General features: G+C 39.6%; 1 protein-coding gene across 9 annotated transcripts in view; it reads left to right on the top strand.

Moving 5' to 3' along the window:
* DMD (dystrophin) overlaps positions 1-19,642 on the top strand; it is a 1,967,742-nt gene that overhangs the window by 1,373,992 nt on the left and 574,108 nt on the right. For all 9 annotated transcript variants that reach the window (XM_075200299.1, XM_075200300.1, XM_075200296.1 and 6 more), the window contains one exon: positions 7,627-7,744. In XM_075200299.1, the coding sequence (XP_075056400.1) occupies positions 7,627-7,744 (118 nt within the window). The remainder of the gene's footprint in view (positions 1-7,626; positions 7,745-19,642) is intronic.

Below are 19,642 nucleotides of genomic sequence, written 5' to 3'. Positions count from 1 at the left end.
AATGTGGTAAAAGGTAATGTACTATGGACATATCGAATTATGTTTCCAGCTATAAAACATCAATATTCTGTACATTCATGGCAACATTTTAACACGGCCTTAAGTAGTGCAGAAATATTCCTATGTTTCATGCGAAGGAGATATTCATGAAATCTACATTGTATGACTTTGGAATTGCGGCTATAAATATACGTTTCCCATGTAAATTGCAGCTGAAAAGTGCATATAGAGTTCCATTGAAATAAATAGCAGCACGATGGCTCAGTGGTTAGCATTTCTGCCTCACAGCACTGGGGTCATGAGTTTGATTCCCTACCACGGCCTTATCTGTGTGTAGTTTGTATATTTTCTCCGTATTTGCGTGGGTTTCCTCCGGCTGCTTAGGTTTCCTCCCACACTCCAAACACATACTGGTAGGTTTATTGACTGCTAACAAATTGACCCAATGGGGCAGGGACTGATGTGAGCGTACAGCGCTGCGGAATTAGTGGCACTATATAAATAGATGATGATGATGATGATGAAGTCCAGTTTCCACCACCTGCAGGGATGTCTAAAATTCAAGTCCTTTTGTGGAGAGAAAAAGGCCTAACCGCCACGCTACAAACTAGGCACCCTCCACCCATTGAAGCTCATTTAAATGATTTAATCTCTTGCCACAAAATGAAATGTTTTTTGTATGTAGTAAAATGCATGAGTGAGTCAGCACTCAGCAAGTGTACACTACTGACCAAGCTTCTCCAATTACAAGGAGCAAAATTTTGCACCAACATAGCTGCCATCTTGACCCATATAAACACACAGATTAGAGTGCCTTACAGGGATTTTTGCACTTCGCGGAAATCTGGAGCATATGCTGTTAAGGCAGAGCTGGAAGCAACTTGTGATGCGCATGGCTCAGCATATAAGTGTAAATACACTATTTTTGTATGCACCTTTTCTGAGTGTAAACTGTGCCCAATTTGTGACCAACTGAAGGCCCCATGGAGGGGAAAAAGAGATATTTGGACCTAGTGCTGGAGCTAGGGAGAGCCCCTTTACATCCCTGACCTCCGGAGCCAAGAGGCCCCTTTAGGAGGCAAGGGTCTTCAGGACCACCTCTGCCTCAATGCTTGGGCGGTACACTTTACCCTGAAGTTGGCCGAAGTTTCCCCCAGGGGAACTAGTTCTTCAGCTTCCCACAGAAGAAGGGAGCTTTAGCTGATTTGGGGAGAGAGGGTCACCCATAAAGGACTATACCCAAACCCTCCAATTTCGGCCACTCCACAACAATCAAAAAAAGCATAAAAAGTAGTTGTGATAAGTGATATGTGCTAATAAATAAATAAATAAGTGCCTACAGGCTCCAGCCTAATGGCTGGTGGGTTTAAAAAAAATTCTGGTCCACCAAAAGGCCAGGACCAAGAAATAAAAAGTGATGAAAGAAAATTGAAGTGCTTAGTGCTCATGCCATACTCTGCAGCAGGTTCCCCATCACCAGTGAATTTTAAACCACCCCTGGTCCATTCTAACCCGTGACACATCAGCATCTCATGCTCATTACACCACCGGCCTCTTGGCCAGAGGACCAGGTGATATCCCATCGTCTATCGGGGGCACCTTTAAGCCCCTACTACGTACATGGACATCTGCAACTGATCTTAGCCAAAAGCTGAGATGCGATAGTATACTAATTGTATTTACATTTAATTAATGAATAGCTCTAATCTCTCAAAACTTATTCTCACATTCAATTATAAACTTCCCCAGCATTAAATAGTTCCTTAACCCCATATTAAATTAATAGGTGGCACCATTAAATAGCCCCTACCAATAATTTAATAACTCCCACCCATATATATATATATATATATATATATATATATTACATTTTTACCCTCCACTCTCACCATTAAATTAACAGCACATAATCTCATATTCATATTATCTCCTCAAAAGACCCTCAATCTCTTCCATGTGTACTAACCATAACACAATAGAACTTGTCCTAGTAGCAGAGCCAGTGGTCTACGTGGGCCTTTATATGCCGGTATGACATACCACCACTTTTCCATCTCACCACTTCTGGAATCATTAGAGGTACCATAGGGGTAGTTGGTGATATGTGGCAGGGATCCGGCTGTACTGGGTAGATAGTTATTGGGTTCTAACAGAGACATGTAGCACTGAGCAGAGGGGATCGAGTGATGTGTGACACTCTGGTAGAACAAGTGAGGTGTCAGGTGAGTCTATGTACATGGCTTGTTAAATTTCCAGCTCTTGGGGCCACTGCAGCTCATGGGCATTGTATAAGGAGGCTTGATCTCTGCCCCGTTAACCCCAACAGGGTATCCATATATCTCACACCGAGTGACTGGTATCATATGGTGTGCTGTATTTATCTCACCCTCATTACATACATGTATCATAGTATCACCAAGCTTTTAAAAAAGGTTCAGTGATACTGTGGTGATTTTTATCTTGGCTGTTACAGGTAAGAGGAAAAAATAGGAACATGGATAGATAGACAGGTGCAGGGGGAAAGGAAGGGAGTAAGAGGATCAGGGGATATGTAAGGGGGTGAGATAACCAGGGAATGAGGCACATAGGAGAGCTGGTGGAGAGAAAGAGAAGGTTACCTGGGATGAAGAGAGGGACACATGGGGGCATATTTCCGTAGCACCGCATAATATGAAAGATTGTTTTCAATCTTTATTGCATTGATAAGGATGGAGCTATTTTTCATATTTACCAAAAACTTCAGCATGGACAGAAGTCACATTAAACTGTAAAGTTTATCACTTATCTTTTCTCAGTTTCTTTGGTGCGAAGAGAACTATCTCTCCGGCATTTTTCTGAAAATTCTAGTGCACATGCGCCGAGCGATAGTATCAGTCATGCACACAGAGAGATTTGTCCCAGTGCAATATGAGGAACTATTATCATGTAACAGGGAAGGATCACATGATCCCTCTACTCTCTTTGGAGCAGAGCTGACCGCACTGAAATTTTTCAATTATGGTAATGTAGGCCAGCTTCAGATATATATATATATATATACAAGTTAACCCGTGCATGATACTCATGCATTCTAGTCAAATCAAGCTACTTAAGATGTTAAAAAGGTTCTTGTCATGCATTTGGGCCATAGCCCAGGCCTCAACCACCCCCCATTGTCACCCCCGGCAACCACCAACCACTCCCAACTGTCACTTCTCCTTCAAGAAATATATATATATTTTTTTAAAATCTTTATAAACACTTTTAACAATTAACAAATTAAATTAACAAATTAAAAACATCTTAGTATATCAAATTTCAGCCCTTTCTGATTTTTTTTTCCACACACACTAAGAATTTAGTAGGTCAGTGTATAACTCCTCCCAGCAGGTGGCGCTGCAGCTTGGTTTTATTTTTTCCACACACACACAGACAGACTAACACACGCCACTAGACATTTATATTATCTAATATATAAAAGAGAAAATTTTTCCTTCTGTCTGTCTTTCTATACAAATCCACATTTTTCAAGCGAAGATCATGAAATTTTGCATACGAGTGTATTAAAACATGACGGAGGCAACTAAAAAAAAATTAAAATTGAAATTCATTACGGGGTGGGGGTGGCGAGGGGGGTAACACCTAAAAATCATCGAAAACGACCATAACTCTGGAATGTCTGGAACAATTTACACCAAACCTGGTACACATATGACTTACAGTCTGACAACAAATATTGTGGGGGCAAGACACCCCTAGCACTCCTACGGGTGGGGGTGGCGAGGGGGGTAACACCTAAAAATCACCGAAAACGACCATAACTCTGGAATGTCTGGAACAATTTACACCAAACCTGGTACACATATGACTTACAGTCTGACAACAAATATTGTGGGGGCAAGACACCCCTAGCACTCCTAAGGGTGGGGGTGGCGAGGGGGGTAACACCTAAAAATCATCGAAAACGACCATAACTCTGTAATGTCTGGAACAATGTCTTGGAAAAAGTTCCAAAAAAAAGGGGAAATATATTTTTTCTGGATGCACCCGGAATAACAGGTAAGACGTTTCTCATCAAGTTGTTACTTGCTAAAATTCCAGTACATTCCAAGATAGCTATTGCTGTGGCCTCTTCTGGAATTGCTGCAACTTTGCTCCCTGGTGGAAGAACAGCACATTCAGCTTTCAAGTTACCGCTTAATCTGGCCCGAAGTGAAACTCCCGTCTGCAATATCACTAAACGAACAGAAAAAGCTCAGATTCTGCAGGAATGTCAGGTCATTTTATGGGATGAATGCACCATGTCACACAAAAATTCTTTACAGGACCTCAATCAAACACTTCCATTTTTAAGAGGCAATGATTTACTAATGGGTGGAGTCACTGTTGTATTGGCTGGAGATTTTCGACAAACATTGCCGGTCATTCCAAAAGGAACAATGGCGGATAAAATTAATGCATGCCTTAAATCATCACATCTTTGGAGGCATGTTCGCACTTTGCGACTAACCACAAATATGAGAGTTTCTCTGCATGGCAACACAATGGACGGTCAGTTTGCTGATCATTTGTTACATATTGGGAATGGTTTAATGCCGCTTCATCCAGTAACTAAAATAATTGTGTAAACAACATCAACTTAAAGATTCAAGAAGAGTTGCCTGGAGAAGCCATATTATACAAATCAATACATACCGTTGTTGAAGAAAATAAGGCTGTGCACTATTCTACTGAATTTTTAAACTCTTTACAACCTCCCGGAATGCCACCGCATAACCTGGTACTGAAGATTGGATCACACATTATGCTTCTTAGAAATTTAAATCCTCCAAGACTGTGTAACGGTACAAGATTAGTAGTCGAAAAGCTCAATTCTCATGTCATTGTAGCAACTATTTTGACAGGCTGTACAAAAGGTGACAATGCTTTCATTCCACGCATACCTCTCATTCCATCTGATATGCCATTTCAATTTAAGCGTCTACAATTTCCAGTTCGTTTAGCTTTTTCCATGTCTATCAATAAGGCCCAAGGACAATCTTTACATGTAGCTGGAGTCAACTTGGAATCACCTTGCTTTTCTCATGCACAATTTTACGTTGTGTGCTCAAGAGTTGGATCACCAAGAAATTTGTATGTATTTGCCCCAAATGAAGAAACGAGAAATATAGTTTATCAAGCTGTTTTGAAGTAATTGTTTATCGGTTCGTTCCACCATATACAGTTCAAATACAGTTTGACATTTTCACTTTTCACCTTCTACTGGTCCAATTTTAACATGATATTTACATGTATGTTTAATATTTAGATTGATTTTTGTAAATAAACATTCTTTAAATCCCGGGCAACGTCGGGTATTCTGCTAGTAGATAGATATATATATATATATATACACACACACTCACACACGGTCGAACTGGAAATTTTGAGATGGCATTATGAAAAATGTAATGTAAGACTCATTTCTTTATTCAAGTCTATCAGCCCTCCTCCTAACTCCCTTGTCCCAGCTCTCTCCCCCAGTTTGTACCACCCTAGTTGTGTCTCCCCCTTTCCTTTAGGATGTAAGCTCTCAGGAGCAGGGCCCTTTATCCGTGTGCGCTCCTTCTACTATTGCATCAACCTTTGTACCTCTTGGCCTGCTTCCCTAGCCCTGTTTTCTTAATATTTGGCCTACTTCTCGCTGATTTCTACCATCACTTTCACTCATTGTTCCAGAAACAATTTGATTTGCATTACCATGTTACCTGTGCATGTGTGTATGTGTATGTGTATATATTTATATATATATATATATATATATATATATATATATATATATATATATATATATATTATTGTTTTTCATACTTTGTTATTTATGTATCATGGTGTGTCATGGGTCACTGTTTTCTGTATCTGTCATGTACGGCGCTGCGGACCCTTTGTGGCGCCTTAAAAATTAAAGATAATAATAACAATAATACATTTATATATATATATATATATATATATATATATATATATATATATATATATTTCCACCTTGTTTCCCTGATTATTTTAATATAATATATTTGTGTGTTTCGCACACTGCACAACAGGGTGACTGGTTGCTGTGGAGGAAATACACTTATCTGCTCCCTTTACCAATCTACTGGCCAAATATCTATCTATCTATCTAAACCTTAGCCTTGAAAAACCCATCCAAATACTAAGGATTTGTTAATAAAATATTAATCTTACATTGTCTTTATTATGTGAATCTTATATAGAAAACATTAAAAAAGAAAAGAATTCACTGAATCTTGCCATTTTTTTTATTTTCAGTTAACCAATATGTTAAGTTAATTTATCTCTCACTAACCTGACTTTTCATGGTTTTGAAAAGTTGTTTTAGGCTGTTTGCAATGCTCAATTGTGTTTTCTTTAAACGTCACTAAAATGTTGTTGAGCTTGAGCAGAAATAGTGGTGCATTAATTCAGTTACTTCCCCAGAACATTCTTATTTTATTTCATTGTTTTTTTAGCTTGAAGAATGTCTTTTGTTTCATGGTTGAAAAGACTGAACAGCTCTTATTTTTTGCAAGGATTGAGAATATACTAGACTTTTAAAGGATATTAGAAACAAGTTGTAGCTACTGCTTATCTAAAATATAACAACTGACTGCCTACCTAAGATAAAAGGAATTGTCAGCCAGACCGCAGCAGTTCCCCTAGTGGCCAAATTGTAATTGAAAACGGTAGATTACCAACAAGCAATAACAAACAAGGCCTTGGGGGTGTACTTGTTGTATTCAGCAAGTCGATCTCTGCATCAATGCGGTTTCAACTGGGATAGTAGCGGTCTCAAATGGGCACACTGTATGCTCTACAGTCTCATTGCTTGTTTCCACTTCCGTGTGACCGTGAAGCACCAGCAATGCCTGCTTAGAAGATACATGAAACTTTCTGATCTTCGGTATGAACTCTGAACTATAAAATCTCCTATATCTACTTAAGACTCTATGCTGACACTTCACAAAGTCATGTGTAATCACTGCCTGTAAGTTATTGTATTGCTGTATTTATTGTTGGTCAGGGGACTCATTTTGTACCACACAAAGCTAACTACAGTGTATTTATAACCAAAACTATAGACAATAATGCTGAATGCTGCAGATAAAGATGAGTGACATTTTTCAGGATATTTGCCTCATTCCATATTTGGGATGTTTCTTAGTCAAAATTTAGCATTAAGCGTCCCTACTCCTACTGCAACCAAAAGACAAAGCAGAATTTATTGGCATCATCATCGTCCCAGCTCTATTTATAGAGCTGGAATGAGGAATTTACAAATACGGTGCGGATTGGTGAAGCAAAGTGGAACTTGAAGAATGTATCACAGGAACTTGCACCTCAGCTTGCACAATGCTTCACTGCAACTTTGTTCAGCTCTAGCTGCTGATTTAGCAATGGCAAAATATACATGTATAATGTAATGGGTGGGGGGAAAGTGCAGACATTTAAATAATCTTTTGAAAATTACTTACAATGTGATATGTAGGACTCAGTCTTTAATCTTAGGTATTGAAGCACCTTGTTTTGTAACTGTAAATACTGCACTATGTGACTATATAAAAAAGAGGAATTTTTATTTTAATTTTATCTTTTTCTGTCTATGAATAGGTAACTCTGCAGGATTTAGAACAAAAACGCCCCCATTTGGAAGAACTTGTAACTGCGGCACAAAACTTGAAAAACAAAACAAGCAACCCAGAAGCTAGAGCAGTGGTTACAGATCGCAGTAAGTGCATTTGATTGCTATTAAAACTTAACATTTAAGAAAATGCATTTTTAAGGAAACAAACTGCATTTGGACCCAAAGGATTGCTGGCAAGCAGGGCAAATGTCTCCGGCCATTTTTTTTTTTTATGGAACTCATAGGCCTGGTCACAGTTTTTTCCATTGGAATTTAGGATATAAAACAGTGCTATGATTAACCAACAGGAGAACACAATGTCTAACTAATGTCTCCGTATGTGTCCTGTCACAGGGAGGATGGGATTTGACCATTTACTTGCACTCACCCAGTGTTTGCCAGCCCTCATGAGTGGAACAGTAGAATCACTTAATCATATTGTACAATCGTAATTAAATACCTGTGTTATGGCTGCATTTACAACAACGTAATGTCAAATGGAAATTTCTAGATTGGGAATAACATAACTCAATAGGAAAAATACATGTTTGAAGTTAGTAGATAAGGATAAATGATGGAAAATTATTCACAATTACACATAGTTAACTGAAATATTTTAACTGCCATTGACTTTTTTTGGTTGATTGATTGGTTTCATCTCCAAATTTTAAAACCTCCCAACAACACATAATGAAGCCTTTCTGCCATGTCTGAGTACTGTATCTGCTGTTTTTTTTTACTAGTGGTAATCATAGGACACTTATGTAGAGGCTACAACTAGGTGTTTTAAACAATTGTGTAATCCGGGTGACTGTAATCCGGGTAATCCTACTGACAGTAGTTTATTTGAATTCATAGCTGGTAGGATATTGACTATGTACAAAATATCCATAGCTAAATTACATTAATTTAGAAATAAATTTAAGGACCTGACTAGTCATTTCACGCATACGCAGTGGGAGTGAAAGCCCAGATTAAAATAAATACAGCCCCAGAAAAATAAATAAAATGAAATAAATTGTTAGAAAATAGATTAAAATATATGCAAAAATCAAATATTGTCCATTGAAAAAATGCTTTGCTCAAAGCATTTTTTTCATGCATTTTCTTCTGTTATCGCCATCCTTTGCATGGAGGAGCTATCACTGGTGAAACCCTGAGGATCTTATTGCCCGCAATACCCCTTTGATATATAGGCAAAAGTCCTATCTACAGTGAAAACACATGAAAACATCCATTTTCACTAGCAATAGAGCTTTTCACCCATTGATTCATACACCCCATAGTATTTTCGCAGATAAAAGCAGGCAGAACAAGAGAAGTGGCACATCTTTGAAAATGCAGATGTCAATAACAATCTAATAACATCATCATCATGATCGTCATCACCACTAATTCCGCAGCGCTGTACAGAGAACTCACTCACATCAGTCCCTGCCCCATTGGGGCTTACAGTCTAAATTCCCTAACACACAGACAGACAGACAGACACACAGACAAGGGTCAATTTGTTAGCAGCCAATTAACCTACCAGTATGTTTTTGGAGTGTGGGAGGAAACCCACGCAAACATGGGGAGAACATACAAACTCCACACAGATAAGGCCATGGTCAGAAATTGAACTCATGACCCCAGCGCTGTAAGGCAGAAGTGCTAACCACTAGCCACTATGCTAACATTACAATATATATAAATAACGTTCATTTGATACAATTGGGACAAAATATGCCTGGCCGCGGATCTGGACAAACATCCTACCTTCATCATCATCATTTATTTATATAGCGCCAGCAAATTCCGTAGCACTTCACAATTGGGGACAAACAGTAATAAACAATACTGGGTAATACGGACAAAGAGGTTAGAGGGCCCTGCTCACAAGCAACACTTCCACCAATCCAAGCTTACCTTGACAACACTTTATTTACATTTAATCAAGACCATGTCCAAGACCAAGTCCTGCCCCTCATGCGCAAATTGGGACACTGCCACCCAAATCGGGATTATTGGAAAGTATGGAAAAAGGTTTAACATATTTGACCAAGTTATTGCATATATAATACTTATATAATACATAAACAAGATATCAGCTTGCATTCATGAGCATAGTTGCCAACAGTTGCTGCTGCCAACTGAGTTTTATTATACCATACTTTTTTGCATTTAAACACTCTTCTTCAATAAATATTACACTATGAGAAAGTAAAAATAGTGTCTCGATGTGTGTACCTTTATTTCACACACCAAGAAGAGCTATATAAAACATGTATTTGAGGACATTTATGAAAGCTGTTGTACAGGTGAAGAAATTGAAGTGTTGTCTGTAGCAACAGGAATCACAGTCTGTCAATCGTCCAGGAGTTTAGAAAATAAAAACAAATGTTGGGTTGCTATGGGCTGCGTACAGTATACTATGCTAAGGCTTTGAGAGCAGGTGAAAGGCAAAATCTAAGGGTTATACGCTTGTAAGCACAGGTGTGTAAGGCAATAACATAAGGCCTGAATTCATTTTTGCCCACCTTTCAATATAGGTAATTTTGCTGTGCCGGACAGCTTCTATGTAACCTTTTGAACAATATCCAATGAAACATTGTCATGAGAGAATTCTCTCCTGAATAAAAAAATACATCAGTTTGTCACCACACTGTACATTACCTCAAAAGAAATACAAATTGTCTGTCTAAATGTCCATTTTAGGCCGCAATATTCCAAAATGTTTGCTGCAGCAACTTGCCCCCCTGAGAGAGCTAGTAGTAAAATACATATTTATTGGGGCTGACACCAACGTTTATGGAGCTACCAACACAGTAGAAAAAGATGGGGTCACGTTAGTAATGAAATGGTTGGTTAATTACAGCTGAGACCTCCTGATCTGATCACCCTCTTTGTAGCATTGGGCCATTCTACTTGCTGAGGTGGCCATTCTTTATCTCTTCTACAAAATACTATATGTAACCCCCATGTCACTGTGTGTAGTATGAGGTGCAAAGGGTACACAATGCACCTCCTTCTCAAGCCCTGGCTAGCTGATGGGCATGGGTGTAAATGATCAGGGGGTCCCTGCACATGCAGGTGTTTCTTTGTAGTTAGTAGGACACAGATAATGTCACTTTGTGGTGCAGTGTAATAGAAGTCACAATAATTTGGGCGCCAGACCATCTCTATCACAAACTGAACTCTTTATTTACACTCCTCTTCCTCTAGCACAATAATCATAATGGTTGCAGAAATAAAGAGTAATATATACAGCTCCTTACTCTCTCCAGCACAGTTCTTAATGAGCAATACGAATATGGTTGCAAATATATCTCACTACTCCTTCTGCACAGTTCTTAATGTTATCCAGATGTTATATAACATAAATCACATGTCTTGCAGATCACCCTTTCTGCAGGGGTACTCACATGGATGCTTACAGGCAGGCAGCTTCTCCTCCATGCAGCTCTGACACACTCTGTGTACCTCCCAACTGCAGCTCACTCACCCCTCCTCTGCAGGGATGATGTCTCCTGTGGGCTCTGACACTTCACTCTGTGTACTCCCAGCTTCAGGATCTGACAATACAGCTACCATGCCTCTTGTAGCAACCCTACTCCAGGTTCTCTTCCATGCAAAGTGTCCCCCTCTCTCTTGGGTTCTCTATAGTGACATGGAGTTCTCCCCCTCATCCAGGGCACACATTCCTTGCCCTGGCGCAGTCACCATGGTCAGACTTCCAGGCAATGCTGGGGGATCCTGGAGCTTCCATCCCACTCTCCCAGGTCCCCAGCTACATCTCTCCTCTCCTGTGTCTCCTCTCTCTCTATCCCCCCTTACTGACAGCCCCTCCTTCCTCTCACTTGGACTCACAGGCTGGGCTGGGTTATCACCATGGTAACCAATTTATGTAACTTTTCTTAAACTTCTAGCTTGCCCTCTAGGTGACCCCTCCTGTATTCCCTGAGGTGCAAGGTTTGCTAAAACGCCACTAGGGGGCATTACATTCTCCCCCGATTAGCTGGGCACCCTAAACTACACCTAGTGGGGCTGCCTAGCTAATCTCACTCACACCTAACTCACTTATAAACACACACATGTAAACTTTTCTACATCACTATTGAATGAAAAATCACAGTGTAAAGTGAATACAGCATAGCAATACAATGGCAGTATGAATATAAAACACATTTCACATTGCATACCCCACAACACCCCCAATGGATGTAAACATGTGAGTCACAGGTGTCCTGTTTTCTTTCAATGTACATTCAAATGTGGCTTTATGCCAAAGCAATGTAACACCTGCCAGTGCCTGCCCATGGCTCCCCCCCCCCCGGGTCAAAAAGAGACAGGTGGCTCTCATGGGCCCCTCCCAACAAATACTTCTCAGCAATATATGCAGAGGTGGCATTTGACCAGCGGGGTTGCCTTCCCACCTTTCTCTTCAATGTGGACTATCTGCCTCTCTTTGCTCCCCCTAATCCTCCGGAAGGGCAATATACAGACGTCACATTGCACAGCCTGCCTCTATAGTGACATGGAGTTCTCCCCCTCATCCAGGGCACACATTCCTTGCCCTGGCGCAGTCACCATGCTCAGACTTCCAGGCAATGCTGGGGGATCCTGGAGCTTCCACCCCACTCTCCCAGGTCCCCAGCTACATCTCTCCTCTCCTGTGTCTCCTCTCTCTCTATATCTTTTTCTTCTCCCCCCTTAATGACAGCCCTTCCTCCTTCTCACTTAGTCTCACAGGCTGGGCTGGGTTATCAGCATGGTAACAAGTTTATGTAACTTTTCTTAAACTTTTAGCTTGCCCTCTAGGTGACCCCTCCTGTATTTCCTGAGGTGCAAGGTTTACTAAAACGCCACTAGGGGGCGTTACATATAAAAATGTGTATATGAATTACATGTACTTTAAAAACTATATATTGTATGTATAGTATAATTACATCCTTAATAATAATAATAATAATAATAATAATAAATCAACCACCAGTTTAGACTACATTTGGCATTTTGTAGATATATTCCCTTCACATTACTGCCCCTTAAATACCCCACCTGAGACAATTAATTCATTAGAGCCACACACTTCCCTCTTTGCCTATTGACCTAGCACTTTAGTTATGGTTCTGCCTATAAAATAATTTTCAATTTTATTTCCAATCTTCTGTGTCTCAAATTCTGGAATGGAATTATGAACATTTATACTGCTTTTATACCTTTCAATGCACTGCCTCACTGCATCTAGTCATAATTAAATGTGTAGAAGGTTCAAATTAGGAAAGTCTGTTGTTTCAGAAATGCCATTATTTCAGTAACTAATTTATTTCTGCCTCATTAAACATAAAAAGTAAGAATGACTTGAAAAAAAGACCCCTCGGATAAATAATGCAAAGCTTGTTTGAATGAAATGCAAGTTTCCTGTACAGCAATATATATTCTCACAGCAAAATAATGATAAACAGAATTGTAGAGCTCCAGGGATGTTAATGCAAGTTTAGTACCAAAGAAAGCTGATCTGTGTAAATATATATTTGACAAGTCATGGGAGTCATAGGGTGACCTCTGGGAGTTTGCCATAACATGCAGTAGTTCTATTGTGTTCCAGGCCATTTCGACAATACCGGGCACTCATGGTAAATGGGGTACCGGCCACTCGGCCTGCTGACAAATTATTAAAAGCTCACAACGGCCCCTTTGACTTTTTCCTTTCTTACTGTCCTGGTACTCCATGTATCTGTCCTGTCTCCCATTGCTCCAGGTGTCACTGTGATTGTGTGGATTGGGATTCACAAAGCCGCAAATGGCAGCAAATCAGAATAAATCAACTATGCTCTTATTTGCTGCTAAACTGTTTGGCACTAGACGAGGCTGCTCCTACTTTCTCTGAGAGCTGGCCTGTTGTTGTTGCTACTACTGGATGCTACTGCCTGGGAACAACTTTGTCCTCACTAAATAGAGAAAGTTTCTGTGTTGGTGAATCAAATGTCAATCATGATCTGTGGAGAATGGGTTGTGTAGACATGGAGGGGTGTTATGTCTATGATCAATTTTGATCTAGGGGGCATCAGTTGGGGGAGATATAATGAACTTGTTGAGATTCAAACTGATGAGGGATTAATTCAGGGGGGATCAGACATGATCTGGGGGTTTAATTGGCTGAGCCTTTATCCTTGGGGAAAATCAGTTCAGGAGGAATGTCATGGGGCAGAATCTATATGTAGCTGAGAGCATAGGATATCATTTCATACCTGCCAATTGTCTACTATGCAACACAGAGCTATGCAAAGGGAGTTTTGCAATCAAGCAGTTGTGTGCATGGCATTGTGGTAGATATTGAAGGGAAAAAGATTGGATTCTTGCTTAGCACATCTAACACACTAGAAATATCCTTGCTCACACTTGCCAACTTTGGCAAGTTTGCCTCAGGAAGATGTGGGGTATATGGGAGCGGGGCTCCGTGAATTGCATTGTTTGGCTCCACCCCCTAGCATACAGCATTCGTTAAAGACTATTATGGCAGATAAAGTTCCATGGTGCTCCATCACTATAGGTAAAATGTATGACAAAGTCTGCAGTAATTTATTGAACAAAATTCTTTATATAACATAATAAAGGTTAAAAAAGAAGACATCTGCTGTTCTGGCCAGAGTGTAACAAGATAACGAATAAAAGTAATGAGCAGACAGAGTAATCACAGATCGGATACTGCAGATAAATAGTTAAAATCATTCGATAAAGACTCTTAGCTCTCACTATGTATGCTGATTGTTCACGTAGATAAGCACTATCCAGTGTGAATAATCCTGGTACTATAACAGGGTATCGATGTCACTTTGATAGGTTTACATATGTCCCGAATGAAACCTGTAAACTTAGTATGATACCAACAATGCCAGTCCCAATATGGGGATATGAACGACTTACAGTTTGTAGTTCTTGTTTCCATCCGGTTGTTGCCTGTGTTTCCTCTCAAAGTCCCCTGTGGGAAAAGGATAGCAGTCTGTAGACGAGCTGTGCCGCTGACGAGATGATACTTGCTTGCGCATGCGCAGCTGATCCAAAGTGCTCCCAGCTGTTGATATCTCCGTCTACAGCCTCTTACGTCCCACTTAACAGCTGATTTTTCTGTGATTGCAGCCTGATGATTGAAAAAGCTGGACAAGTCACTATGATGATAGTGAGATAGGTAAAGTTGAAATGTAGGTATAGTAGATCCACCAACGCGTTTCAACTCTGTAATAGAGGCTTCCTCAGGGACAAGTAGATACGAGTCCCCAGTCAGCGTGAAGGTTTAAATATCCCTCCTTCCAGTCCCTGATTGGTTGTTTGCTGGAAATAGGAGGTGCTGATATTGACAGTGACTTGCTTGGTGTCAATACAGTTAGTGGTTCTGTTGCCAAGTAACCACCATAAATAAGAAAAAGTCCACGTGTATAGTTAACATGGAATATCTGATGACATTATTTCATAAATAATAGTATTTTTGTTATATATATAAATATACCATGCAGAAGAACATCAAGGGCTAAACTGCGGGTTTAAAAAAGTGGAGATGCTGCCTATAGCAACCAATCAGATTCTAGTTATCATTTATTTATTACATGCTACAAAATGAAAGCTAGAATCTGATTGGTTGCTATAGGCAACATCTCCACTTTTTCAAACCCGCAGTTTAGTAAATATACCCCCAAATCTTATTCTGCACTCAAAATTGATTACCCTCTTGAGATCATAGCAGTTGCTATTGATAACCTGTTCTGGAAGTGACGGCCTAGTTGGTTAACTCACTTTGTTCAAGACATAAGAGGAAAAAATGATGGCATGGTGGTGGAGAATTAAAAAGCTATCACTCCTACGGGCAGGCTCCTAATTCAGATAGAACAGACAGGAGTATATAAATCAAGTCTACTTTATGTGCAGGTTTAGTATGAAGGGGCCCTGAAAAACTATGTGTTCCAGGGTTGTGAGGATGAAGTTTAGTTTTCAAGGAATGTAATTTTCCACTGTTTTCCTGATGTTCCTACAGTGTTCAGCAAGTCTGGTTTTTAGGCTCCCAATAGTTCTCTCTACCTTTTGCTTTTTGCAGGGACATTGTAGGAGATAAATAACCCCACATGAGATCTTCTCTTTAATTTGACATTTTTTGCCATTGTGGTTTGATGTAAATTCCACAATGGGTTTTGTAGTGTGTACATTGGTATTCTTGCAAGTGGAACATTTGTTGCAGAAGTAGAAACCTCCTATGTTATTGTTCATCCAGGTATTGAGGGTGGTGCGTGCTTCAAGTGGTATCGCACGCCTCACTAAGTTGTTCTGGAGGTTACGCAATCTTTTAAAAGTCATTTTGGGTCCGGTTGGAATGAAGCCCATTAATTTTTAAAAGTATTGGAGAATATCTAGAGACAAGATTGCAATTTTTTTTGACATGGACGCTGTATTGTGTGATGAATCTTATATCGGCCTGTCCCTGTGTGTTATTGGGATTTTTTTTCTTTTGTTGTAAGTAGGAAGTTTCTGTCTGTTTCTCTTGCTGTTTTGATGGCTTCCTTGAATATAGAAGGATTATAGTTTTTATCTTTGAACTTGGCACTAAGGTTTTCATCATCATTTATTTATATAGCGCCACTAATTCCGCAGCGCTGTACAGAGAACTCACTCACATCAGTCCCTGCCTCAACAAAGCTTACAGTCTAAATTCCCTAACACACACACACACATACAGACAGACTCGGGTCAATTTGTTAGCAGCCAATTAACCTACCAGTATGTTTTTAGAATGATTGAAGGAGTAGCAATGTGGGGGCACTGCAGGGGCATTGAATACACTGGTTAAGTGACAGTATGTCATTCATTCATTCAGTGTTTAGGTGCCCTTTACCAGTTTTGCACTAGGCATCCTCCTTAGTCCGCCTAATGGTAGCACAGGTCCTGAACATTGCAGTTTGAGTTGCCAACTTAAGGTCATACCTGATTGCAGGCATTTGCTTGATTTGTCATTATAATTTATACGGATTACATTTTGATCAGTCACTGCATTGCATTTTTTGGACACTTTAGGGGTATAAGAATCTTCTTGCTCACTCTGCCGTGTGCTGAAATAAAGGCAGCATTGTTTTATCAACACCCCATAAAGGCCGTTATCCATCCTGAAATCTATATCTGCAAAATGTAAAGTGCTATTGTAAGCGGTAAAGAACATACTGCCATATTGCAGGCTTGTTGAAATGACAGCAAAATAGAACAAATGGCAGCTTTATGGTCATCAGTGTTATGCTATTAAATGTTGTGCTATACCTGTCATTTCTGCAGCTACATCATTAAACTGCCAGTTGTTTCAGCAGTCAAATGATAAAATAGTTACTTAGATATATTGCCCCTCAATATCAAACATACAGTATTTGAACATCATATAAAAATGTAATACATTTGCCTTGGCTAGCACTGAACTGGTGTATTATCATCTTTTGTGAAAACATCTGACAATGTAGTTGATATATAGGCAGCTGTGCAATTCTGTGATAATAGATTTTCTCCACATTCTTTATTATTGTTTGGTTGATAAACTGCAGTCATCTTGTTCAACAATTGTGTTGGTCACTTACACTGACTCCACCGTCAGCTGGATTAGACAGCATGCAGTAAGGTGCTATTTTATCCAAGTAGGGTTGATTGACGGACAACTTCTTTTATAGGTTTACATCATGAGCATTCTCATTTTTCCACATTCTTGCATTGGTGGCAGTTTTGTCAGAAATAATACCTATCCCTAATAAAAATACTAATAGCGATTTAAAGTCTTTGAAAATTTGGCCCTCACTTATGAAATGCAGAGCAGCAAAATCCTCTTTGGCAAAGTCTCGTACTCAATTTGTGCTTGTGTGCCTAGATTCCTGACAAAGTGCATCTAACTTGGTAGGTGGTTGAAATTTGATGCAACATTTACACTTTTGCACCTCTTTAGTTTTTGCCTCCCCCTTGAAGCTTAGGGGAACTTCTTGTTTGTGGAGGAGTCTACAATGAACTGGAACGCAGGCATACATGTTGAAGTGTGCTGATATGACCTTGTAGGCAGGCGCGGGCTGGCAAGATTCAGCCCGGGGGGCGCACAGGTGGCCGCATCACATGACACGCGATGCGGCCGCGTCATCAATGTCATGTGTCATGTGATGCGCCTGTGCGCTGAGGTGGCCGCATCGCTTGTCATGTGATGCGGCTGCCGGTAATAATTAGGTAAGAGTGCATCCAGGGGGGGAGGAAGTCACCACCCACTCCTGCCTCTTCCCCCAATCATTTGTTAATGACAACCTTACCACAGTCTGTGCCCTTAGATGTAATACAAGAATAGTCAACAGTTTTTCCATTTCCTCTGTTTGCACAACATCCAATTGGAGTCACAGCCCATGGGATGCTTATTATAGCTTTAGAAATTGTTCAATTGTAATTTATACACTATAAAGTCATGTCAGAATTTAAGGATGATTTATCATGCTGTACTGTACAACGTACTCTTTCCAGTTTTTGGTTATTTTAACACTACACGGTTATGGGTTAAAGGAAAACCATACCTGTTACTGACATTGGGACCCAAGGTCAGACCGCTAACTAGATAACACTGACAGGACAGTCTAACTGTTAGCCGTCCAAAGATTGTTTGTGCCTTCTGCTTTCCCAGGCAATTATCCACAGACTTTGTTGAATGACATTGTTTTCCAAATAGTAATTGACCAGTAAGCATAGACAAACGCCTCCCTCTTCACGGAAATGCTCCAGTATTACTATAAAACCTTAATGACAGTCCTACAACTACCAATCTCAAACAGAAAGGAAATTGTAATAGTTTAACACATTCCCAGTGTAGCGGAAGCAATATTTCCCCAGTGAGAAATCTTTGGTCTCTCAATTGTATGGGAATATACAGCAACACAATGTAATTGATCCCATTTGTACATAGAAGAAGGTATTTTCTATATGAGCCAATAGGAAATTGCCTAACGCTAGCCTGAAATACACTGTGATGCAAACTTTGCATTATGTCTCTTTTTTACACTATACTCCAAAACTTAACTTTTCAGATATGAACCATAAAGGTAAAATTAGTTATTTACCTGTAACCTGCTGTTCCACTATAGCTCTATTATAAGTAAATTATTACATCCCTGCTATATTACAGACAGCTGCAACTCTTACCACATCCTTAGGGCAATGTCCTGATGGGATTTGATACCGGCTAAAAAGCTAAGTTGCTGCAATATTACTAACCCTGTTCCTGTGTATGAATTCACCAATCTACACTATGCACTTCTGCACAGCAAGTCTGCAGAGCTGCCAGTCACTCTCTGCCTGTTTAGTTGAGGAGCACACTCATCGTAATATGACAACTTACAGCACAGGAGTGAAATAGAGAATGGTGATCATATTTAGTTAAATATAAAAACTCCAGATATTTCATGTATAGTATTCAGCTCAGTAACACACAACTTTGAAAAATATTAATACCAACATTTGGCTTTATTTGCTTTTTAGATCTCCTCGGGCATAATTTGATAAGAAGACATGCATCAGATACTATAAAATTGTTTATTAGACCCTAAAGTAAAACTAAACTTTATAACAACTGATGAAAACTCAACAACACATTATTTAGCTACCTGAAGCTCCAATAAGCTATTTTTATAACCGTAAATTTGCTCAATGTACAAAGAAAAAGAAAATATAAAATCACAATTCTCCAGACATATGTTTCCTTGAGCAGGAAAAGGAGTACAGTATGCAAAAAACATCATTTACAGAGTCTACGTTTCCACAGGGAAGTACCTAACATATTCAGTGAGTAGTTATTGTCAGTGGCTGTTCACATAAAAAGATTAAGAGGTTTTTCTTGAAAGACATTGGGGGTAATTACAGTAACTGAAATGCTTCTTGTTCTTTATTTGGTAAGAACAGTATTTTGGAGACGTTTAACATTCTATCCGTGGTAGCTACAGATGGAGCCACTGTCTTGCAGGCAAACTGCATTAA

The sequence above is a fragment of the Mixophyes fleayi genome, chromosome 2 (genome assembly GCF_038048845.1).
Source record: "Mixophyes fleayi isolate aMixFle1 chromosome 2, aMixFle1.hap1, whole genome shotgun sequence".
NCBI classification, from domain to species: Eukaryota; Metazoa; Chordata; class Amphibia; order Anura; family Limnodynastidae; genus Mixophyes; species Mixophyes fleayi.
The sequence above is the reverse complement of the archived record's forward strand: the minus strand, read 5'-3'. Positions and strand labels throughout refer to the sequence as shown.